Source organism: Nelumbo lutea, chromosome 1 (assembly GCF_056320005.1).
Source record: "Nelumbo lutea isolate HS-2025 chromosome 1, American lotus-T2T, whole genome shotgun sequence".
Classification (NCBI taxonomy): Eukaryota; Viridiplantae; Streptophyta; class Magnoliopsida; order Proteales; family Nelumbonaceae; genus Nelumbo; species Nelumbo lutea.
Genome location: NC_142684.1, coordinates 185,277,540 through 185,303,301, shown reverse-complemented (window position 1 = coordinate 185,303,301; position 25,762 = coordinate 185,277,540). Strand labels below are relative to the sequence as shown.

Sequence of the window (25,762 nt, the reverse complement as noted above, 5' to 3'; positions counted from 1 at the left end):
GCTACACACAGATGAAATTGGAATGAACTAAATCCGAAATTGATTCATATTATTTGAATTCCAACAGGACTCGAATAAAATAAAGGTTGCAATCATTTTTTTTAATTTAAAGTGGCTTTGGTATGAAACTTGAACTCACGACAGGAATAACACAATATATATATACTCTACAACTCTAAGATCGAGGGCGAAAAATCTCCTTTACAATGCTGAGATCCGACAAGGGCGAGGTTCATTGGAATCGTGAATCAAGGTATGTGTGCAATAGGGGTGGCCACGAGCCGAGCTTCTCACCAGCTATTCAAGCTCGACTCGGTTTAAATTGAGCTTCGAGCCGAGCTTGAACCTAATATATAAGCTTGTTTGCTAATCGAGCCGAGCTCGAGCCAAGTGAAACTCGGCTTGTGAGGCTCGCAAGCCTAGTATAATAAATAATTAACTTTTTATTATACATACATACATACATATAAATATATAAATATATATAATAAATAAATTTTATTATATATAATAATATGTTATATATAATATTTTTATTTTTTATATATAATAGTAAATAATTTTGATAATTCTTATTTTTGTATGTAAAATAAAACATTTTTATATGTATAATAATAAATAATTTTTATAATTCTTAAATTTTGTGTGTAAAATAAAAAATATTTTATATGTATAATTTTTATTTTTTAGAAAAAAAAAAACTTGGCTTGTAGTTGAGATTGAGTCGAGTCGAGCTCAAGCTCAAGCCTAACATAGTTCCAGCGAGCCAAGCTCAAATAACTAAGTATTCGACTCGGCTCGATTCCACCCCTTGATATCTAAATGGAAAATATCCTTAAATACGATGAGAGGTATTTTGCCCATGTTACAATTTTTGTTTTTGTAATTTTTCTAGTGGCTTTTTATATTTCTATAATTTCTATTATATTTCTTCATTTTCTATGTTTATCTATAATTTTTTTATATTATTCAACAATTTTTATTCTTTTTTATGCAATTTCTAGTTTTTCTTTATTTTTTGTAATTTCTATTATTTTCTTCATTTTCTATGTTTTTCTATAATTTTTTATATTATTCAACAATTTTTATTATTTTTTTATGCAATTTCTAGTTTTTCTTTATTTTTTGTAATTTCTATTATTTTCTTCATTTTTTATGTTTTTCTATAACTTTTATTATATCATTATGCAATTTCAGTTTTTTTTCTGTAATTTGTTGTTTTTATATTTTTTTGTAAATTTTGTTATTATTCTATGTATTTCTTTGGTTTTTTGCAATTTTCTTCAATTTTTTGTGTTTTTTCTATATTTCTTTTTTACAACTTCTAGCGTTTTGTATTTTATGATATTCTTTGCATTTTCTATTTTTTTATCTCATTTAATGAATGAAAATTTAATGGGATTGGGTTATGGTGGGATTTGGTTTGAACCTGACCCATTTAATTTTTCATAAATGGGTGATTAACAGGTTTGCGGGTCAGGTTGGGTTGGGTTGAAGTTAGCTCGCACATACTGACTTAAGCATCAGAGCGACCTCGCTCGGTAAGCACCCCCGGGTTCTCTAATTCTTTCTGTGCAAATTCTCTATGTCCGTCATCTACTGGAAGCTAAGCCACCACCAGCTAGGAGCAGCCAGATTGCGCAGCATCACTAGCCATCTCCAATTACCCATAAAACCCCTTGTTTAAGAATATCTTTTATAGAGTTCAAGCTTCGCCATTTGTGAGAAACCTTCTCTTTCCAGAAATGTTTACTGATGTAGCGCAATCCGGTCACTCCTAGCCGGCACTCACGTGGCTCCTAGAGATGTGGAAGAAGAAGAATCCCCGGGGGGTTACCCGGCGAGAACACTCTGATGCTTAAGTTAGTACTTTGTAGGAGAAGCAAGGAGAAGACGAAGGCTAAGAGTGCAGATGGCGTGAGTATAGAAGATGATACCTCGTTCCTTGAGAATAGGCTCCTTAAAACAGAATTCCATTGCATCTGGCCCACTGACCTCTGACAGGGCAGGTATAACCGCCACTGTCAATCTGTTGCAGCTGTTGCAGGCGGGGTTGAGGTGACACGCGCGGGGCCGTCATTGCAGGGTACGTACCTGTCAGGTGTAAGACACCCTCTAAGGTGGCAGGCACGGTGCTGTCTGACAAGAGATATGACTGTTGTCCTCAGATTTTCCGGGTACAGTGGTCGGGTAGGAGATCTTCCTACAATATGCCGAACTCCCCTTCCATGAGTTACTCTATGCCAGACTATCCCGTAAGCGGCGAGCTGTTCGTGGCAAGCTAAACCGAGCTGTCTGACCCAAGGTGTCTTCACCTCAGGGTATTTATAGGCGAATTGGTGTGTTCCTGTCTGGGAGTGGCCCGAGCTTCACTAGGAGGAGCTCGAGTATGAGAAAAGGTCAGGGGACCCCGAGCTCGGGGGCAGCTCGGGGTGCTTTAGCCCCGGGAAGGAGGTGCAGGCTAGGCGGCTCCCGGCGAGTAGTCTATCATGTCGAGTTTCCGGGCTGAACTCGGTGGGACCTTCCGTCCGAGTTGGGGCTACACCTGTTGTGCTGTCACGCTGAGTCATCGTTTGAGCAAGGTCATACCCACGTGTACCCGGGCTATGAGGTTGGGCCAAATCATCCTCCATCATTTACCATGTAAGTATTTTGCTCTCAGGCCCACAAATAAAATTGGTGCGTTAAAAAACGCCAGCCCAGTTTAGATAGCAAAGCTTTTTTTCTATGCTCCGCTACAACTAAACCCAATCCACCTTCAAATTTAGGTTTCAACATGTGCTCCCATTTGGATACATGAGTTCTTTTTTTTTTTTTTCTTCCAAATCACCCCACTAGAAATTTCTACATAAACATCAAGATGATGACAAATTTCTTTAAGCATGAGCTGAGATTGCATCTGGTATAAAGGGATAGCCTCTAAAGTAGATTTGATTAAAACAGTCCTTCCTGCCTGAGATAATAAAGGGATCTTCCATCCTGCCAATCTAGCTTTCATCCGTTCTAAAACATAAGACCATCCACCAACATTCCTCCCACCTTTCAGAAGGGGAACTCCTAAGTACATGTCATCATTATTCATGTGTTGTACATTCAAAGCATTTGAAATAAGATTTCTAACTCGGCGTTCTGTACTGGAACTGTAGATTGCTGATTTCTGAAAATTTGACTTGTCCCGACCATTGACAGAAAATGTCTAATTGCTGTTTGAGACAATCAATTTCCTTCAAAGAGCACCTACCAAACACTAGCATATCATCTGCAAAAGATAAATGATTTAATCGTACCTTGTCCTCCCCAAATGAATTTCCTGTAAACCTCCTTCTTGCATCTTCATAGTAAACATACGAGATAGGACTTCAGTGCATAAAATATAGAGGTACGGAGATAATGAACATCCTTGGTGAATCTCTCTAGATGGTTGAAAATAAGTTCCAGGAACACCATTTACCAAAACAGCCAGATTCGTCGATGAAATGCATTGAAATATAATGTCACAAAACTTAGTAAGAAACCCCAAAGAAGATAGTATTTTCAATAAAAATGACCATTCAACACGATCATAGGCCTTGGAAAGGTCTAATTTCAGCACAAAGTAAGAAGTCTTTCCTCTTTGCTTCCTCATTGTATGAACTGCTTCTTTTGCAATTACAATATTTCAGTAATTTGCCTTCCTCTGGAGAGAAGGAATTTTGGTATGGGCCAATAATTTTCTGTAAAAGAGGTTTCAGTCTATTTACCATGATTTTGGCAATGAGCTTGTACGATACATTACTTAGCCCAATGGGGGCGAAAAACTGAGGGAAACTCTACATGGTCAGATTTAGGAATCAGACATATGAGTGTTTGATTTATAGAAGAAATCGCCTCTAGACTGGAGAAACAATGCTGAAAGATCGCTGTAGGAATACCATCTGGTCCCAGTGCTTTATGAGCACCCATACTAAATAAAACATTCTTGATTTCTAAGGCCTCAGGTAGTTTGCACAACAATTCAGTATCTGTTTGTGTAAGAACTATAGGAAATCCATGATTTTCATGGACTCTTTCCAAGTTAAGCCAAAGGCTTCGTTTGAAAGTCACATAAATACAAAATTGCAAGGTGTAAAGTGCAAACCGGTTTGCTTTTTACATTTATGGTTTGTTCTCATCTCGTTTGGCACAAGAGAGTGAATACATGCATGCACTTTTCCTGCCATTCGGAAACTGAATGACATAAATTCAAATTGAACAGACAGATATAATGGTCAACAAATGAAATGACAAAATGCAGGGCCCTTAATTGCTTCTGACAAGGTATGTGACCTGTAAACAGAGAATAAAATATAATTGAATAGATCTCTTGAGATTAAAAGTTGCCGATGACTTGGGTTTTGACGAGGATTAATAAACACATTGGTTGAGTAGATCTAGGTTGCAGATTGCAAGATTGACCATTGCATTAGCAGGAATCTCCTACAATCAGAAGCTATTGATGCGGTGTTTTGTTGAGGAAGAAGCAACACAGTGATCGATGAGATTTGTGTTGAAGTCGTGTTAGAATCTTCTGAGATCATAAGCCGTTGATGTCTTAAGGGGTTTGCTAAAGAAGAAGAAACACACCGATCAAACAAATCTGAGTTGATGCCAATGCCTTGGGTTTTGATGAGGACCGATCTGACAATGTTCTGAGTTGAAGTCGTCGATGAAAACCAGTCTTATCCTAGAGGAGGGGTTTGCTGAAGAAGAAGAAGAAGAAGAAACACTCTGATTTGCATTAGGAGTGGTGAAACGGATCTAAGTTGAAGTTATCAATGTCTAAAGGGTTTGGTGAAGAAGAAGAAACACACCGACTAAAGGCCGTCGACGGTAGGAAATGTGTTCTTGGAAGTATTCATTATCATCTTTCTGGTGTTGAGTTGTAGAGGATGGAAGGAAATCTGTCTCTTCGATGGTAAATTGGAGTAAAATTTTGTTTTGTAAAAATTCAAGTAATCTTTTCTTTCTTAATCAAAGTAAAATTTGACACCTTACCACTTTTACGTTGACGATCGATGTATTTTTTCGCTTAAACCAAGCGAGTGCAAAGTTGAACCTAAATGCATTTATGCACCGATCAGGCATTTGCTTCTCTTCCAAACGCAACATAAAGGAATGGTCTTCCATCCAAGCTGGTGTATTCGCTCCTTTATCCCCAAGGCCACCTTCTAGTTGCCCATTTGGTTTCATCTTCTCTCTCGTCAATGGTCTTTTTCCATATTCCCTATTCGGTGGATGTTATGACTCATAAGTTAGCTACTAATATTAAACCTGTTCAGGGGTTGGGCTCGGGGACATGACTTTAGGCCTATGGGCTCAAGCTTAGGCTCAAGCCGATAACACCAAGCCTGAAAATTTTTTTAGGTCGGACTTTGACTTTTTCAAAAAGCTCAGCCCGAGCCTGAGCATGACTGGATAATATATTATATAATAAAAATGTATTCTATAATATATATATATATATATATATATATATATATAATATTTTTTCTTTGTTCTTCTTCCCTTTTTTTTAAGTAATATAATAAGGTCTATTATTGTTTTTATTTTGAGTTTTAAGGCCTTTTAATATAAATAAAATAGTTTTTTCTTGAATAAAAAATAAAAAGTTCAAATTTCTGGTCAGCTCGAGCTTGGGCTTGAATGTATTTTGTTAATACAGAGACCAAGCCAGGCTTGTGCCCAGCCTGTGAGCAGGTCTATCTACTGTATATCGGGGTATATCTACCAAGTACTGTTGGACCCCCTATCCCCTTGATCAAATTCGAATCACTCTTAATGTGGATATCATTTGCAACCCTAGTTGGGGGAGGATTGGTTAGTCCTTAGTCAATTCAGATATGTCTATACATAAAAGCACATTCTTCTTAGCATTCTAATGATGGAGACATACCTAGGAATGTCAATTTTTCCCATCCCCATTGGATACCTAGCCTCTTTGACCTGATGGGGTTGAGATGGAGATTGCTTGGCAAGGTGGGGAAGGGGATGGGGATTAATAGGGAATTAGGGATCTCCAATTGGGGACAGGGTCGGGGATGGGGGAGTGAAGTCCCTAGTCTGCCCTGACCCTAATTATATATCTATATATATTATTATATATACGATATTAGTTATATTATAAATATATATAGGGAATATGATCCCTGCCCCGAACCTACCCCATAACCATTCCTACACATAAATTTGTCCATTCATTTTTTTAGGTAAAGAATTCAACAATTTAGGTTGAAAGGCTCCACCCGTATAATATAAGATGAGAGTGAGAAGGGCAACTGAGAAGGAAAGAAATAATAAGGGTAAATTACAAGGACCCTTTACTACGGGGTCAGTGCCCAAACAACCATATTCTAATTTGTTTTACATTTTTCCTTAATTTATGAAATCATCTTATTTTCTTTAATTTATTACAACACTCGGTCGTGGGGAATGGGATTAGAAGATGAACAGAAAAAAGGAGAGAAAAAGAGAGTGGGAGGTAGAGGAAAATGGAAGACGAGAGAGAGGAAAGAGAGGGAGCAGGGGATGTCACTGCCGCAACTACTAGCAACGGCAGTGGCGCAATATCAGAACTACAAAAGATGTCGAAGAGAGTGAGATCGTTAAGCTAGCAATAAAATCTGCATCCTGCTTACTTTTTGAAAAATAAACATAGCTATTAAAATGTATCAGTAACAAGCGTTGAGTCTCCTTCAAGCAAAATATAGCCAAAGCCTCTATCCACCACATTCCTTAATACTCGAGTCTGGATTTCCTGCACTCACCTGAGCTGGGTGCATTTGATTTGACACTTCAATCATTCATAAACCCGGATTCCACATGTGGAAAAGCATTAAACAACATTGTTGTCCATGCCACTATCTCCTTTTATATAATTTATGAATTGAGATGTAAAATTGAGAAAATAAGATTAAACTCAAAGCTATGAACATAAACCGATGCCTCATACAAACAAGTTGCATTGATGAGGTAAAGATTAGCAGAAATCCATTCAGCAAACGATTATAACACTCTAGTCCTAATATATATCAAATTAAAACTCTTGGTTTTGATAAAAAAAAAAAAAGTTTCAACTTTTCTTTCATGGGCAATAAGATCTCAAAAGGATTGACATCGATTGAACAAAAGAGAGAGAGAACAAGCAATGGCACAAAGCAGAGCACTTGATGGCAACCGAATGAGAGAAATGGAGAAATGAAGTTTACTTAGACACAGTAAAAATGGTTTATATTTGTAGGAAAGAAAAGAATATTGACTAGGCAACAATGAAGAAAACAACTCTGCCATTAGATTGGAGCCTGCCACCAGTCCATCTCTACTTTCTCTCTCTTAATCCGGCCCCCACCCGGAGACCAAAACCATTCATAAATTGGAGGGTGAGGGGGTATGTGTAGATTGGAAGTACCGTTTTCTGAGAAAAATGGTGTTTTTTTATTTTTATTTTTTCTGTTTGAAAACGTTGTTGTTAAATAGGACATTTCTTGGGACAACAACAACACTTTCTATTTGATACCAGTGTTTTATATCTGTTTTCAGCACTAGTACTCATTATAAGGAGTTCATGTCACTGCCACATCATGTTCCCATTGACATCAATGAATTCCAAATTGAGAAAACGTCGAATTCAATATTTTCCCAAACTATACCTTCTCAATTTCCAATGCATAATTTAGAGTATCATTTTTTATGGAAAAACAATTCCAAACATATTATCGAAGCAACCACATCGATACCCGAAACCACCATAAAAATCAACTCATCTCTGTCTCCAGTGTAGCATCGGGCTAAAACTGTTAATCACATTACTTTATGGCCAGTTTGAATTTACCCGCATAGTTTGATTTGATTTGCTGTCATGACCGCATCTTGAATTAGATGAAATGATTTTTTGGTGGAACCACTAGATGCTAAGGGCATAATTTTCTGCACTGCAACGAGGTCATAGGACAAATAAACTCAGCTTAATTGGATAAAATAACATAAAGTGGGGCCAGCACTACTTCAAGTGCTGATTTCTCAATTTGAATCATGAGAAAGCGCTCCAAACAATGATCTCATGTCCCAGCAGCATCTCACACATGATGATGCACCTGTGAGCGCCCATGCCTGAGGAACAAATTCCGTCCCATTTTGAAACCGAATCTACTCCTACACAGCGCCTCACATTAACCTCATACGCACGTCTTACCATACATTAATAACATCTTTCGTACTTATATAATACACGGTGCGATATGACTTTCAGATGGGTGTGAGGAGCACTCTGTTAGAAGTAGAACAATTCCCAATTCGATTTCCAATTCAATCCACCCTCGTTGCCAACTTGCCACCTGCCCACCCCCACTCCAGCACAAGCTTACACGATCCACATTGTTTTTTATGCCTTACGTGGTGATTCCTATTCCAATCTCCATAAAATAATCTGGATATGACATTTGCCATTTGTCATTGCGCAGAATTTCTTTTTTCGGTTTAATCAATTTACAAGACCGAAATTTCGGTCTCATCTTCATTTCGGACCTGCAATTGGCAATCTATAAAATTCATCCCTGTCATGATGCAAACGTGTCAGACTCGGATACTATCGTCGGTGGGAGTCCCTCTTCTTCGCCGGAGTCTGCCTTTGTCTTCCGATTTCGTCGTTGATAGCACAAAGAGTAACGGCGATAATAGACGGTTATTATCACTATACGCAGCCAGCAATCGTCTGTTCTGTCTTTGCTCCTGGAGAAGGAGAATAGGAGGAGTCCGCGCCATGGATGAGAACAATCTCAGCGCTGCTGAAGATTCGCCGGAGCACATTGTCGGAAGCTGGTACTCTGTCCCGGACCTTCGACTCCGCGACCACCGCTTCACCGTCCCTCTTGATTACTCCACTGCCCACCAGAGGATCTCCGTCTTCGCTCGCGAGGTCGTTGCAGGTACTCTTCCATCGAGTTTTCTTGCGCTAACATTCCACCGCTTGCTATCTTAGGTTTTAGTTACCAAGTTGTCTTGTGTCTAAGAAAGAAAACATAACTTCCGTCTCTGTTAATTGCTGTCTTTGGAACGTTTGACTTATTCGATGCCGATTTCAGTTTTATTAGAGTTTACAATGGAGTAGTTCCCACGGTGTTTGAGGCTCACCAGCTCTGTGCGGGACTTGTCGTCGAATTCTTTATTATGGAAGAAATCCCAGGAAAGTTATGGACTTGGAGTCAGTGTGGATAAGGGTAACTTTTTTCTTGTCGGTAGGGGAGAAAAAGGCAACAAGGCGTTAAAGCAGAACCTAACCGAATATACATACTCAACTCCAACTCAATAAAGCCTTAAGCCAACTTTATGGGGTAAATCTACGTGAATCCTGTTCTGCCATTCCACGCCATGTCCGTTGTTAAATGATGCTTTGATGAGAACTTTGAATCATTTTACACTACTTTAACCAACGTACTTTTTGGCCTGCTAGGTCGCTTCTTACTAATGCCGTGGATGGTCTTCCATGCACATGACTAAATCATCTGAGTGTACTTCTTCGTCTTATTACCTTCAGGGTTACCACTTGATCCCATAGATATGTTCATTTCGGATTTCAACTCATTCATCTAAGCATTTGTATCTCTGCTATCACACATTTTTGGACATATTGTTTCTTGACTATCCAACACCCTCCTTATTAGTCTTATAGCTGTTTTATAAAATCTTCCCTTTAAGCCGGAGTGGTATTCCCCTATCACACAGGACTTCGGAACGAACTTGTCCATCCTGCTTTAATTCTATGGGTGAAGTCTTTGATTTCTCTCTTGTTATGAGTTATCAAATCAAGGAAATGAAAGAAGTTATATTGAGGTATCTCTTGGTCCCCAATCCTAATTGTACCGTAATTCCCACTTCTGCAAGTATTAAATTTACATTGCATATATTTGATTTTGTTATACTTTTCTTGATTTTTTTTTTTTTTTTTTGTTTTTAGAGCATCTTTTCATAGATCTGGTTCTGACTTTGCATTTAATTCCATTCTACTTCCATCAATTAATAGTGTCGTCAACAAACAACAACACCATGGGACCTCCTCTTGTATATGCTTAGTTAGTTCATCTGTTATTGATGTAAACAAATGAGAACCAAGTATTGAGCCTCAATGAAGTCCCATTGCAATTGAAGAGTCTGATGTCTCTCCATAGATTTGTAACATTGATCATTTCACCACTATACATGTCCTTAATTAGGTCCTCTTACCTAATATGCATTCCTTTCTTTTCCAAAACCCACGCATCATAATCACTATCCAGATCAATGGATATCATGTTTAGATTTCTCTTCTTGTCCCAAAGCTTCTGTCAATCACCTCAACAAAAAGATAGCTCATATTGTTGATCTCCTTGGCATGAAATCAGACTAATTTTCTGATATATTTGTATTGTGACATAAGGAGCCATTGCTTGTTGTAGTGGTAAAATATCAGGCTGACAAGAATGAGAAAATGGGTTTAAGTCTGAGAGCTGTCACTTTGTGAAAAAAGGCTAAAGCCTAAAGGTTATGTTTGCATCCAGTCCATCCCTTCCAAGACCAAGGTTCAAAATCGTATCTTTTAGGTATTGGTACACCTATTTAAAGGTGTTTTGAAGAAACCTTTTTAATAATTAGAACACATAAAAATAGGCCCAAATTTAAATTTTGAAAAAAAAGAAATAGAAGGTTCAAAGTGTCAATATACCCCTTCTGGCGTATTGATATTTTGAACCTTGGTCAAGACCCCAGGTCGAGTAATGGCCTTTTTTAATTGTTTTGTGTCAAGACCCTTGCTTGATCACTCTCTCCTAAAGTTTCATAGCATCGATCATATGTATTATGACTTTATATTGCCATCTTTTGTTTTTAAATATAGCCATCATGGTAAGTTTTCTCCGTTCACCTAGCATTTTCTTTGTTTTCATTATCTTATTAAATAGTTTAAATGTTTAATCATGAGGCTTTCATCTTATTTAAAACTTCCTTCACCTTAAAAACTCTAATTTTGTGAAATCAAATATAGTTTCCAGTTATATCAGAACCACTAACCCTCCCTAGCCCTGATCCACTATATATTCTTATATTAATAAAACTTTCAAATTAACTTCTCTACTTTTCTTGATTTCCTCATTGTTTATGAAAATTATTCGATCTTCTTCCTTAATGCAACTAACATGATCTAAGTCTTCATTTTCTTTTACTCATCTTTGTATGTTTATAAATTTCATTTCCTCCCTTTTTGGTACTTAGCTTATGATAATGTCCACCGTGCATCTTAAAGTTAGCTTCACTTGCGTACATTTTAGTAATTTACCAATCTTTATAACAATTATTTTGCTTTGATTGCATTTTGAACCTCATAATTAAACCACTGAGGCTTTTTTATTAGCTTAGCATTTCCCTTTAGATTCTCCTAAAACTTCATTTGCTGCTTTTTTTAGTTGGTCGTTCCAAGTTACTTATCTCCTACCTGTATGGCACCTTATTGTATAGGGGTCTCCCCCTTTTTTGACAAATTAACACAAAGATTACCTTACCCTCTCTCTCTCTCTCTCATGTAAATTCAATTTTCCTTCTATTCTTAGCTTGTTTTTAAGAATTTAATAAGATTTCTCCTTTTAGTTTCCACCATGAAATTATTGTGCACATATGTTTTTCTCTTATTTTCTTCCATTTTTTTTCGCTGTACCTAATTCAAATTTTGGCTGCAAGTTGAGTGACCAACTTGACATATTTTCTCTTTGGTATTGTGACTCGAATCCTAAGTAGTTCACTTACAGCTTTGAATATTTGATCTTTTGCATCCCACATCATTCTTCCCTAGTGTGCAACTTTTAATATTCGATCATCTGTGTCCATATTATATTTTTCTTTTCTGTCAAAAATAGGAGATTTATGATACCTGGATACCCATACAAAGGTGTCATATCATGTAAGATACTTCAATTTTCAGTTTAAATTCCATATCCAACAAGCGGATGAAAAAAAGAGATTCAAGTGGATGATTCAAGATATGAAAGTGCAGTTCAGCTATGTTAAAAGGGCAGCAAATGGTTTTGCTGATGTTTTAGCAAAGCAAGGGGTGGGGAGGAACCAGTTGTTTTGGGCTCAGATGTAACAGTTTTTTTTTTGTTTGTAATTTTTAATATTTCTAATGAAACTCTGTTATTGATAAAAAAAAAAAAACATCCATAACCAACATCTTGCTCAGATATGTCCTTTCTGTATCTGTGTAACATAGCTTTAATGTTGAAATATTTGCAGTATATCTACGACTTCTTTCTTTGCTAACTAAAAGGTGTTGCAGTTGGGAAGGAAGAACAACCTCTGCCATATTTGTTGTACTTACAAGGAGGACCTGGTTTTGAGAGTCCACGACCAACCGAAGGCAGTGGATGGATAAGAAAAGCATGTGAAGAATATCGTGTTATTTTGCTGGATCAGGTAGGTTTTTTTGATAATCCCTTCATATGGTCCTAGACCAAGATGTAGTTACGTATACTTTCCTTTTGGACCCTCTAAGGAGTTTGTATCTTGCAGAGAGGTACAGGCTTGTCAACTCCCCTGACTGTATCATCGCTCTCACAATTTACATCTGCAGAGAAGCAGGTTGACTATTTGAAACATTTTCGAGCTGACAATATAGTTAATGATGCTGAGTTTATTCGTGTACGTCTTGTACCTGATGCTGGACCTTGGACAATTCTAGGGCAGGTACTAAGACCGTTGAATCACTAACATTATATTTCAAATTCTGCATGCTTTATGTGTCACTAGATCTTTGTTTTGCAGAATTCTGTTTCTATTCCCCCAGAAAGTTTATTTTTGACAGCTATGCCTCTGGGCTCTGGCAGATAATTTTAGAATTTATTGGAGATGGTACCCTAGAATTATCTACCTCACAGTGCACATTCCTTTTATAGCTGTTGCCACTTCATGTAGCTTTTCTTAAAGAAACAAAGGCACTAGACTGTCTTTCGACTCTTTTCCTACACTTATTGTGTATTATGTTGCAGCTTTGATACATCAATTTTTTAAATTCACGAAGCAACTCATTTCTTTCTTTTTCTCTTGTAGAGCTATGGTGGTTTTTGTGCAGTTACTTACTTGAGTTTTGCACCACAAGGACTGAAACAAGTCCTCATTACTGGTGGTATCCCACCGATTGGAAAAGATTGCAGCTCAGATGCTGTATATAGAGCATGCATTGAACAGATACTTCATCAGAATGATAAGTACTACAAGAGATTTCCTCAGGATGTTGAAGTTGTTCGTGAACTTGTAAAGTTCTTGGTAGAATCTGAAGGAGGAGGGGTAATGGCCTATTATATCTTCATGCTGTAGTTTCCTAGTGCGAAGAACTTTAGTTGTATCTTGACAATCTCCTGCTTTACAGGTACTTCTTCCTTCTGGGGGCAAGTTAACCCCACGGGGATTGCAAACTCTTGGTCTTTCAGCATTAGGATCTAGTAGTGGTTTTGAGCGCTTGCACTACATGTAAGGCATAATTTTTCTATCTTTCTATCTTTTATTTTTTTGTGCGTGTGTGCGCGCATGTGCGTGTATTTTGACATTCTTTCTATTGATCCAGTTTTTACTGCTTGCTGTAGGTTAGAGAGGGTTTGGGATCCTATTCTAGTTCCAGGAGCGCCAAAACGTATCAGTTACTTTTTCTTGAGGGCTGTAAGGAAACTTCTTTTGATTTGATTTTACATTGCACTCCCTGCTAATATGCCCTTGTTTTTTATCAGTAAAAAAATATGCCTTTCCCCCGAATAGTTTAGGTTAAGATGATAATGCATTTAAAATAACCCTGAGGGTCTGTTTCAGGATAATTATCTTTCTTAGCAATTTCACAAGGACATTTTCATTCTTCTTTATTTCCTTGGGAAAGTAAGAATATCAATTTAGAATCTACAACAACAATCACCTTGTGTAGGTCATGGTGTTTTTAGATTTTTTACAGAACAGGTCCAAGAATGTCCCAAACTGGATAGAGCTTATATTTAAAGAGTCTTTTTATATAAAGGTCCATGCTGACATGGCACTTTCAATGTGGAATTCAATTGTATCCTATGTTCAGGAACCTCATTTTTCTTGGTTCCTTTGCTCTCTGTGCACCTGGAAAAGGCTATTGGGAGTGTCAACAGGGTTAAAAGGTCATAGGGTTTGCCAGGAGAATGTGCTTCCCCTCCACAAACCATGTATGCATTGCCATCCCCCAAGGAGAGGGCTATCATCATGTCATATGTCTCACATGCAGGACCCAAGGTACACTCACATTGTGTTAATGTGGTTGGGTAGAGAACAGGGTACCTACAATCATAGAATGAGAAGTGTTGTTCAATGATTTCTAGATGCCAAGGCATATTTTTATTATTTGATTCACAGAGCATCACTATGTGCCCTTATCAACCAAGAAAAATATCCAATAAAAGATATATCTGTATTTAGATTATTAAATTTTGGGTTTCACCACTGACCTGTTACATACATCTGTATTTACATCTTGTTTATCTTTTTTTTATTCTTTTTCTTTTTTTTTTTGGATAGACAAAGGATATCTTGTTTATCATGAGTATTGATGTTCCTACTAGGTAAAAATTTAAGTTCCTATCAAGTTTCATTAAGTTTATTAGTAACTAGAGGAATTCTGAATATCAGAATTATTGTTGACAGCTCCATACTATGAGATGTTACTTGAAGTTGAGATATTTTGGATTGCATTTTTATGTTCTAGGTGCATTAGGCAGCTGGATGCACCCATTGCTAACTGCATGTCATTTTGTTTCTACAGTTTGAGAATTGGCTGGCGTTTGATACAAATCCACTCTATGCTCTTCTTCATGAGTCCATTTATTGCAATGGCCAAGTAATTTTCTTTCTTTGAGCTATATTTACTACCATACCGTTCAAAAACAGTTCTTCTGTATAATTGCATGGGAATAAAGCTTATTAATGAGTTATTTCATGATGTTTAAAGTATCTTATTAATTCATTAAATTGAAATGAAGGGAGCTTCATCACAGTGGTCTTCTCATAGAATAAGGAGTGAACATGAGAACAGATTTGATGCAATCAAGACAACAAAAGAAGGTGGCTCTGTACTTTTCACAGGAGAGGTAGGTGTAATATGATTTTTTAAGTCATCAACTGGTTTAAGACACATCAAGAGCTTTATAGAAAGATCAGGAAACAAACCACTGGGGTGGATGTTTTCTTGTAATTTAAAAGAGTTTTTTGTTATTCATCAACAAAGAAAAAAAAAAAAAAAGAAAACAAACCACAGGTGTTAGGGGTCCAAATTCTTTGGTAAAAGATCTATGAGGAGAAAGATGACATTGACATTTCCGTTATCCCTTAAACCTCTCCTTAGGCTTAGATCCAAAGAAACCCCCAATGTGGACAAGGAGGCAATGGTTGATAAAGGCCTATTCTTATGCAAGGTAATGGAATAAAGTTCAAGAAAAGTAGCATAAAGGGGCACCCGTCCAAGTATTTTCCAAAATCTAACTCTTATTTTTGGCTTAAAAAAAAAAAAATCTAACACCATTACTAAAAACTACATCATGGCTGATATCTCAGAAAAATGAGGTTAATAGCCTCAATTGCTTTCCATGAGCAACAATTAATGACTTTATTAGCAGGACTCAAGTCCCATTCGTTGATATGTAAGCCATACTTCTATAATTGAATGCTAAAAGAAATTTTACCGGAAAATACTGAAGCCAATTTCCTAAGAGGGCAGTGTTTGTCCCATCCATCTTTGTCACTGATTCTTCCTAGTCCTTTTTACTCTCATTTATTGGCTTCAAAAAAAAAAAGAAAATCTAACACCATTACTAGAAACTACATCATAGCTGATATCTCAGAAAAATGGGGTTAATAGCCTCAATTGCTTTCCATGAGCAACAATGAATGACTTTATTAGCAGGACTCAAGTCCCATTCATTGATATGTAAGCCATACTTCTGTAACTGGATGCTAAAAGAAATTGGTTTCAACCGGGAAATGCTGAAGCCAATTTCCTAGGAGGGCAGTGTTTGTCCCATCCATCTTTGTCACTGATTTTTCCAAGTCCTTTTTACTCTCATTTAGTTCTCACAAAAAGTCCATCATGATTTTCTTGTTTCTATTTACCATTTTAAAAAGGTCTCTAAAACTGGACAAGTGGTAAAGCAGTAGGTTCACAAAGATGTACTCGGTTAGAGATCACTGCTTTCCGAAAGAAATGTAGTTGCTTTTCTGAAGGGGATTAGTCTCTTACAGAAAATTTCTAGGACCCTATCCGAATAGGAAGTGATCCTAGTCCTTCTTAGAGGCAAGCCTAAGCAAGACAATGGCCAATGTAGAAGTCACAACCTAGCACCCCTACACACATCTCTAAGTCTACTTGATCAAGGTGCTACATGCAAAAGAATACTAGTATTTTTTTTTATCAGCACAAAGAGTAATTTATTAATGCTTGAAAAATTTACAGATCCTTGCTACACAGTAGCCCAAATGCATCGGAAACCAGAATGGCCACCCTGATTACCATGCCCCCCTTTTATTAATACAGATTACAACATTGCCCAAAATAGAGTGGACCTGTCCACTCCCTGTTTTGCAAGAACATCTGACAGTCCATTTACTGTTCTTTTTACCCATCAGAAGCTAGTGTAACAACATTTTGCAAGGTGGTCAATTTCCCTGAAAGCAAATTGATATTTCCAAGGAGTTGAACTAGTTTGTTTTCCCCAAGAAATAACCAATAAAGAATCTCCTTCCACGTCAAGCTCTCTAACACCCATCTGTGTTGGCAGTTTTAATCCTTGTAAGAGAGCCATTGTCTCAGCCTTAACCAAGTCGCCAAATCCAGTTGGTCCAGACTCCAGAGAATAAAGCCACAACTGCACCTAGATGGTTCCTGAAAACTCCCCCTATACCCGCCCTCCCCGGATTACCAAGGGAGCTCCTATCAAAATTTAATTTCAATTTGTTTGGCCTTGGAGGTTTCTATTCCATTATCACTACTTCTTTGTGCGTATCTGTTTGTACCACTTCAGACCATTTCCATAATAAGTCATTTGTGGAAACATCTCTAAACAGCTCCAAAGTTTTAGCCCAATGTGCAGATCTGATCCTTATGGGTTCAATCACTTCCTCCATTGACCTACTCTTTTCTTGGAAGATTTTTTGGTTTCTCTCCCCCCAAATGGTCCATACCAAGGCTGCTCTTGTATTTTCCATAGATATCTTCCCCTTTTCTTCTATTGCCTTAAGAAATTGGAGTTAAATAGGCTAGCCACATCCTGAGGGGGTACCCATCTGCAACCAAAAAGAGAGCAGTAGTCCCAAATACAACTTACAAGTTACAAATGAACAGGAAAGTACTAAATGAGGAAGGGTCTCACCACTGGCCTTGCAAAGGAGACACACATGAGGAGAGGCAATTATTTGGCCTTTTTTCTGTAGCATGTCACAGGTGTTTAATTTTTGAGGAAACTTTCCCAACATAGAGCCTGAAATTGATCTTTAGACTTGACATTCTTTCCACTGTTTCCAACATTGAGATTCCTCATGTCCTTCAACTTCCTAAACTCACCTAAGAATTGTATTATTAGAAAACTGTAAATGAGAAACTACCTTGCCTTCTTTGCCCACCTTAAAGCCTCTAATTAGCCCTCTATTCTCTTATCTTTGGAGAAGACAACTCAAGATTTCTGCTGTAAGGATGAAAAAGTAACTCATGTGAAGTATTGATCTGGAGAAAAACCTCATTTGAAGAGATAGCTCTAGGTTCTTTTCAGAAAGAGATAGATAAACGTTGTTCTTTTTAGAAGGAGTGAGATCTGATCCACACGTGTCAAAGGATACCCTCATGAGACCCTCTAGATTCTTTGACACGTTTTCATTCCTTTGCCAATCATCCATCTATTTGAAAAACTCCAAGAATACCCTCATGAGGTCCTTTTTAAAGGTCAAGTTTTCTGGAAAAAAAGGCCATGGTAGAACCCTCTAGACTTGGAACCTTGTCTCTATTCATACAAAAAATAGCCATCTTTACCCATCTACCATAAAAGGCCTTTCCAACCTTTGTCTCAATTTAGAGCTGATAAATTCCGTGCTAAACCCTCAATGATGAATTCGAGTCTTACTACCAGACCATATAGTGCCAAAAATGAGATCTTGGTAAAGCTTCAATCTCAACCTTCTCCCTCATTCCATTCCCCATCTTACACCATCTTTAGGAACAAAATTTTCTTCTTAGTCTCATATGCCAAAGATCCAACAAAAAATAAGAAAAAATGAAAGAAATTTGTCTCATTTTCCAGAGTGTGGAAAAGCTTTTATTCTTATCATCTTCTTTGAGCAATTGACATCTGGACTTTTTTCTTTAGTAGATCTCTTTCCGCATTGTGACCCAATTCCTTCTTCCATTCTTTTCTACTGCTCGCATTGTTCAAGTGGATTCTCCCCCCCCCCCCCCACCACACCTTCCAACTTAATTTTATCTATTAGGAGCTCTAGTTTTTTTTTTTTTTTTCTTTTAGTTTTTCAACGGTTCCAAATACAGGTTTGTTCCAAGCTTTTAATTGGTTTCTGATCATCTTCAGATTTGGCATAAATTTACAATCTACCAACCTACATGAAATTGGACAATGATCCAAAATCCATCTTGTCAATATCTTGAGGTAGACACCTCCCCAATGCTCCTCCCACTCACTTGTCACCAAGTACCTATTTAGCCTGAGAGGGCTCCTATGAACTCCACTCATTCAAAGATCCATCATCTCACATCCTGAAAATACTACCCCATACTCCTCGAGGCTCATTTTGAAGGTGAAAAACTTATTTCTCACCCATTTACTATCTATAGCCTCCACTTTTGTTTAATGAATCATTATTATGTCTGGCTACGTTTCCTTGCACTGCCTAGACCTCTAAAATTCCAACGTAAAAATCATCACTTGGATCCTTCCACCCCATTATTATCCTCTCACTCTGAAGAGTACCTCCTTTTGTCCACACTTGAATAAGTCTGGTCTGTTTGAACCTTGAAGATGCCAACTGTTCCACCTCTGTTCTTTTAGGTCTAGTAGGTGTGTTGCTAATGGTTCGCACAGTTTCATCCACAAGGAATACAAGATCCTATCTAAAATTTGAGGGGCTCCCTATTTTCACCAAACCTCTCACTGACCTCTTCACACCTATTTGATCAACCTCCCTCTCTTCTCAATCTAGTCCCCTACCATTTCCCCAATTAGGCATATCGGTGAGGGAACCATCCCCTGCTCTCTCAGAGGCAAGAACCTTCACACAATTTACAAATCCTTGAACCAATTTTCAATATCAGGGCTTGGTCACAGTTTGTGCATTCTCTCCATTGTTCTCCATGCCATTTAGTTATAGCTTTGCATTTAGCAATTCTCAGGTCCAACTTTTTATCATCAGGAAACAGCATCCACCATAGGACTTGTGATGCCCAGATACCTGTACAAGGATGCTGTATCGTGTCAGATACTAAAGTTTTTAGTGTAAATTTTATATCCAGATCCAGCTGCCCTTACTGTATATGGGTGACATAGCATGGGAGGACCCTATGTAAAGCAAAGTTTTTCTATAGCTAATACTGAAACATAAGGGCTAGGGCTAGGTACTGACTTTTGGGATCAGTGTGGACATCCACATAGATGCTAAATGGATTCTTATCCATATCTTTGCTTCCTCCTCTGCTTTACTCAAATGTAATTACACATTCTGCCATAGTATCGCTGTCATATTAGGCTTTTTATTCAAAAGAAATCTCCAAGGATGGTGATTTTTGCCGTAGTTTTAGAGGCACCAAAGCGAGGCTGGGCGTCTGGGGGGCGCCTTGTCACCTAGTCACCTAGGCGATGGATTTTTTTATATAGAAAACATAGATCCTAGGGTAGTTCCCTAGGTACCATAGCCATATTTCCTTAATAATTATTCATAATTTTCATAAGAAAAGTATAGAGTTCATGTTAAAGTATAGAAAATCAACATATTCATGAGAAGAAAAAAAGAAGGAAAAGAAAATTCAAAAAATATAGGGGCTGAACCATTATTTTTGTTATAGGAAAAGAATAAAAGAAAAAGTAGTAGTAGTAGTAGAAGAAGAAAATGTGTTGATTAGACAAAATTTTAAGTTCTTCCTTATTGGTTCAGGTTTTACAGTCTTTGAGGGTTCAATACAGCATTTAGCAATGTTTGTATTGATTAAATCCTAACAAATAAGAAAATAATAAAAACGAATTAGTATATAAACACAAAAAATGAATATTTTAGTTTAATAGTGCTTATTTTATAATTATAATGTCAAAAAATAAAGAATAAAAAAATGTTTTACAATGCATAGTACAAAACTGCTTGGCGATTAGGTGAGGCAAGCCTCAAAAGGCGCCTTGTCGCCTAGGCGCCCGCCTTGACAACTATGATTTTTCTGTTTAGCTGATAGTTTATCATTGCTTTATGCTATAGATGATATTCCCATGGATGTTTGATGAAATTCATGCCTTGAAACCTTTCAAAGATGCTGCTCATTTATTGGCTGAGAAGAATGATTGGCCTCTACTATATGACATTACTTCCTTGAATAATAACAAGGTGGGTTAATTTATCTTTTGTATACTCTGGCCAAAAGAATTTCTAGCTGAAATTTGATGTCTGATTGTTGATTTTGTCCAGTTATTTTTCTCAAGGAGCATAGCTTTCTTGGAAAATTAATGTTTCTCAAATTGGTCACAGGTGCCTGTTGCAGCCGCTGTTTATTACGAAGATATGTTTGTTAACTTAAAGCTGGCTATGGCAACTGCTTCTGAGATTGCAGGGATTAGATTATGGATAACCAATGAATTCATGCATTCTGGTCTGAGAGATGCAGGGGGACAAGTTTTGGAACATTTGATGGGAATGCTAAACGGAAAGAAGCCATTGTTTTGACAGAAAGTTGCCTACCGTTTTTTTGCTTTTAGTTTTTCTGGCTGCGCAAGGTGGTTTTCTTTTTCTTTCTTTCTTTCACTTTTTTTTTTCCTTGAAGGTGCACTAAATTTGTTTTCAGTTGGTAGTCTTGATATTTACCGAAAAAAAAATGTTTGTAGTCTTGATTAACATCTTAATTTTTATCTTGTTTGTTGAAGATATTTCTTGGTAATTTCTGTTATGGGCGCAGACAATGTCTAGCGTCTGAAGTAAAGAAGCTTAACCATGGAGTTCGATGGTTGAGGCGTTCTGAAATGTGAATATGTGATTTGTAACTGTATAATAGAGAAGAACTTGATTGTGGTAGAACTGCCCTGCACCATCCCCTTCTCTCCAAATTTCCAATTTCAATTGACCAGGAGCCAAGATTTCCACCTTTTCACTGACATCTAGAATGTAGTGGATTCTATATTCCCGTCTCAGACAGCTTAAAAGAACTTCTCATACAGCATATTGGCGTTTTGATTCGGGTGTTGATAAGAATTGCTAAGGTTGGAGTCATCTTTTTCGTTTCTCTTGGTTTCTAAAATGGAACCACTTGTGACTATTCTCCGCTCAGGGATAGAACATCAAGAGTCTCCAATTAACTCTGGGTTTTATTTTATCGGCCGTAACCTGTAAAGTATGACGAGGGTTTGAGTACTGCAACAGGGCTGGAAGAATGGCAACCAGATGAGCTGGAGACAAAATCATGCACAACTGGCGCATGTACACCAAGCTGGGTTACCTATAACGAGTGAACACACCAGTTGTAGTATTCATACCCTCCTGATAATTAGCTCAGACCGGTGTGCATGATTTTGTCTCCAGTCAATCAGGACTTGGAATCAATGATAGCTGAGGTGATGGTTTTAGCTCAAAGAGGAGCTCTTGGCTTGAGAATTTAGATTTTGTTGTCATAAAATCTAGTATATTTTTATTTATGAGGAAATATTCCTCCATGAGGACGGATTTTGTGAGGATGAAATTTGCTGAAAGACTTGAAATCACTAAGGCTATGTTTGGTTTGAAGAAAAAAAAAAGTAAGGAAAGAGGAAAATTTATACAAGATTTGTAAAGGGTTTGTTAACTTTCGCTTCCTTTCCCTATCTTTCCTTCAAATCAAATACAGCCTAAAAAGACAATATATAATAAAATATAGGTATATCCTCTCTCCTCTCCAATTCCCCTTGGATATATTTGCACAAATCCCTTGTTGACGCTCTTGTCGTGAATTGTGATGTAAACTTTTTAAGTCTTGAAAAGCCCGGCCCAGCCCAAGTTTTAGGGAGATCATTTACTTTGTTGAGCAATGCTAAGCATAGGTATTCGTTTTCTGGCATGCAGCATGACTCACAGGTGATCGTACGCCGGAGCGGATCTGATAAGGTCTTAACTCCTAAAGATACGAATTCATTTCATTTACGGTCATGGCAGCTAGCTTCCCTCTCAAACTCGGTATTTCCCACCCTTCTCGGCAATGCCGACCCCCAGCACCTATATCGGAAAACAGAGTAATCTCTCTCTCTCTCTCTCTTACACGCCCACATCTTCCAATTTTTTTTTTCCAGAAACAATGTTTTCCCCTCGCTAGTTCTCTGCTTTCCATTGTTGTTGACTCTATGAGTTCCCCGAAATATAAATTCAAGTGGTTTTCATTTTTCGTTTGTCATTTATACTGAATTATCTTGCAGGTTACGCACTCGATTGTAAGTATACCATCTCCAATTACTCAAAATTCTTACGGAGTGCTCAGAGGAAAATTTTCCGAAGCTGCTACCATCCCTCAAACCAACCAAGAACATCACACCCAAGAATTGGTTGATCTCTTACGCGATTGCGCAATAAAGGGGTCGCTCCGAGAAGGAAAAGCAATCCATGCCTTGCTGTTGAAGTCCGGCTTTGATGTCGACAAATCAGTGCTACTATTTAATCACGTGGTTCATATGTATTCAAAATGTTCTAATTTTGACGCCGCTCGAAGGTTATTTGATGAAATGCCTGAAAGAAACGTATTTTCGTGGACAGTCATGATTGTGGGTTCGTCAGAGAATGGTCTTTTCTTTGATGGAATTGGATTTTTCTGTGAGATGCTGCAGAATGGAATCCTACCGGACAAATTTGCTTATTCCGCTGTCATCCACGCATGTATTGGGCTAGGATGCGTTGAATTTGGTGAAATGGTGCATGCTCAAATTGCTAAGAGAGGCTTTTCTGCATACGTTGTTGTCAGTACTTCTCTTCTTAACATGTATGCGAAGTTGGGAAAAATTGACGACTCAGTTAGGGTATTCAATACCATGACCGACCATAATGAAGTCTCATGGAATGCAATGATATCGGGATTAGTGTCAAATGATCTTCACATGGAAGCCTTCAGTCAGTTTCTCACAATGAGAAGGGAAGGATTTAAACTGACTACATACACGTTTGCTGGTGTTTTGAAAGCAATTGCAAAGCTTGGCGATGTTGACAAGGGTAGAGAAGTACACAACTACGTTACTGAATTGAGTATGGAGTCCAATATTCTTGTGGGAACTGCACTCATTGATATGTACTCAAAATGTGGTTGCCTATCTGATGCAACATCTATTTTTGGAAAGAACTTCTCAAACTGTGGAGTGAATACACCATGGAATGCCATGATTTCAGGCTATTCACAAGGTGGGTGTAGCCAAGAGGCTTTGCAACTCTTTATTAGAATGTGCCTGAATGGTGTGGAACCGGACCTTTTTACTTATGGTAGTGTTTTCAATGCAATCTCCACCTTGAAGTGTCTGCAGCTTGGGAGGGAAATTCATGGAATGGTACTGAAGTCTGGGTACTGTTCAAGTGTTTTAAGTGTGAACAATGCAATTGTAGATGCATATTCCAAGTGTGGTTCGCTTGAGGATGCAAGAAAAGTGTTCGAGGGAATGGAAGAGAGAGATCTGGTGTCTTGGACAACCATGCTGACTGCTTATGCCCAATGTTCAGAAGGGAAGGAAGCATTAGACATATTCTCGCAGATGAGAGATGAAGGCTTCAAGCCCAATGAGTTCACATTTGCTAGTGTCCTTGTGGGATGTGCTAGTCTTTGTTTGCTTGAATATGGTCGACAAGTTCATTGCCTTCTTTGTAAGTCAGGTTTGGATGATCATGAATGCATTGAGAGCGCTCTGATCGACATGTATGCAAAATGTGGTAGTATAATAGAGGCAGAGAAAGTTTTTGAGAAAATCATTAACCCCGATGTTGTTTCATGCACTGCAATGATATCGGGCTATGCTCAACATGGTTCCACAAACAAAGCAATTCAACTCTTCCAGAGGATGGAAGAAATGGGCATCAAGGTTAATTCCGTTACCCTTTTATGTGTTCTGTTTGCTTGTAGTCATGGAGGCATGGTAGAGAAAGGGCTGCATTATTTTCAATTAATGGAGAAGAGATATGGTTTGGTGCCAGAGATGGAACATTATGCCTGTGTAGTCGATCTCTTGGGCCGTGTAGGCAACCTTGACAAGGCAATGGAGTTCATCAATAATATGCCAATTAAGCCAACCGACATGGTTTGGCAGACATTGTTAGGAGCCTGCAGGGTTCATGGAAATGTTGAATTGGGTGAAATAGCAGCCAAGAAAATCATCTCAGTTAGGCCGGAATTTTCAGCAACTTACGTACTTTTGTCGAACACTTACATTGAGAAGGGTAGTTTAGAAGATGGAGTTAGCCTGAGAAATGCAATGAAAGAGAGAGGGGTGAGGAAAGAACCGGGATTTAGCTGGATTTCTGTGGAAGGCAGAGTCCATAAATTCTTTGCAGGAGATCAGCAACACCCTCAGAAAGAGGATATATATGCCAAGTTGGAAGAATTGAGGGGCAAGATGAAAACCATGGGCTATGTACCAAACTTCAGATACGTACTGCAAGACCTGGACTGAGAGGCAGAAAGCAGTTTCCCTTGAACCTATTTATTTAGTTTCTAATGGTGATTTGGCATGTCGTGGAATATGATACTCAATTCTCAAATTTGAGCCCGTTTGGGACTTGGGAGGGCTAGAGGGCTTTGACGCAGCTGCTTCTGGCTTTGCGAGGTGGGCTCCATACAGACAGCCTATTCGCCATGTTTGGCGAAAACCCGGCTGAACCCAAAAGCCAAAATAACTGTCTGAAAGCCAAAAACATGGTGGATTTCCACTGAAGCTTGTTTTAGTGGTTTCTCCAAAGCAACTCAGCCAACGTAGCTCAACCAACGCTTAGCCCTCCCAAACGGGCCCTGCAAGGACCACTTACACGAGTTGTCGATTGTTTACAGCTTTTCAAGTCTGGTGGCTTATAAAAGGAAAGATTTTTCTCAACCTGCCAGTGGAAGCTTGCCATTTAGCTGTAATGCTAGGAAGGAAACTGATCTTTGATTGGGAATTTGGGATTCCAAGTTATTCAACTACACAAATGCGAAAACACAACTTCCTAATCGAAGACAATCGAACTTGTTAAGCATAATTTGACACGGTGAAATTGAAGTATACAGAAGAGGAAAACCAATCTGCGGATCATTTGGCCAACATGGGGCATGGATTAAGGGATTGATGGTGGATGGGCTAACCATGCGCCGAGATCGAGAGAATTGGTACCATTTCTTGGTAAGAGAAGAAAATTGGTTCTGAAGAAGTCAGGAGCCGCACTACCTTCTCTCATCCTCTCATCTAGTTCAACCACATAAATGGCTGTCTTACGGCTTTAAAATGCAGGGAGTGTTATCTTACACCAAACATACTGGTATTACAAAAATAAATGATATTATCTAAAA

General features: G+C 38.1%; 2 protein-coding genes across 4 annotated transcripts; both read left to right on the top strand.

Annotated features, from left to right (window-relative positions):
* Positions 1-8,261: 8,261 nt before the first annotated feature.
* On the top strand, positions 8,262-21,249 carry LOC148879782 (alpha/beta-Hydrolases superfamily protein). 2 transcript variants are annotated; one of them, XM_088961439.1, is made up of 10 exons: positions 8,262-8,939; positions 12,314-12,450; positions 12,547-12,720; positions 13,084-13,320; positions 13,403-13,503; positions 13,617-13,689; positions 14,804-14,878; positions 15,021-15,128; positions 20,494-20,619; positions 20,761-21,249. In XM_088961439.1, the coding sequence occupies exons 1-10, from the start codon at positions 8,573-8,575 to the stop codon at positions 20,953-20,955; spliced, it is 1,593 nt and encodes a 530-aa protein (XP_088817565.1). In that variant the 5' UTR covers positions 8,262-8,572; the 3' UTR covers positions 20,956-21,249. The 2 variants fall into 2 exon arrangements, with proteins under 2 accessions (XP_088817565.1, XP_088817566.1); XM_088961440.1 differs by lacking the exon at positions 20,494-20,619 and having other exon boundaries at positions 8,266-8,939.
* Positions 20,865-25,762, top strand: LOC148879781 (pentatricopeptide repeat-containing protein At2g27610-like). 2 transcript variants are annotated; one of them, XM_088961436.1, is made up of 3 exons: positions 20,865-21,005; positions 22,321-22,487; positions 22,668-25,762. In XM_088961436.1, the coding sequence occupies exons 2-3, from the start codon at positions 22,404-22,406 to the stop codon at positions 24,891-24,893; spliced, it is 2,310 nt and encodes a 769-aa protein (XP_088817562.1). In that variant the 5' UTR covers positions 20,865-21,005; positions 22,321-22,403; the 3' UTR covers positions 24,894-25,762. The 2 variants fall into 2 exon arrangements, with proteins under 2 accessions (XP_088817562.1, XP_088817563.1); XM_088961437.1 differs by lacking the exon at positions 20,865-21,005 and adding an exon at positions 22,031-22,135.

Excerpts from the sequence above, each read along its gene's own strand:
- LOC148879782 (XM_088961439.1), top strand. The coding sequence starts at position 8,573 with ATGATGCAAACGTGTCAGACTCGGATACTATCGTCGGTGGGAGTCCCT. Across the intron at positions 12,721-13,083 it reads CTTGGACAATTCTAGGGCAG|AGCTATGGTGGTTTTTGTGC; the intron begins GTACTAAGACCG and ends TTTCTCTTGTAG. Across the intron at positions 13,321-13,402 it reads TAGAATCTGAAGGAGGAGGG|GTACTTCTTCCTTCTGGGGG; the intron begins GTAATGGCCTAT and ends CCTGCTTTACAG.
- LOC148879781 (XM_088961436.1), top strand. The coding sequence starts at position 22,404 with ATGGCAGCTAGCTTCCCTCTCAAACTCGGTATTTCCCACCCTTCTCGG. Across the intron at positions 22,488-22,667 it reads CACCTATATCGGAAAACAGA|GTTACGCACTCGATTGTAAG; the intron begins GTAATCTCTCTC and ends ATTATCTTGCAG.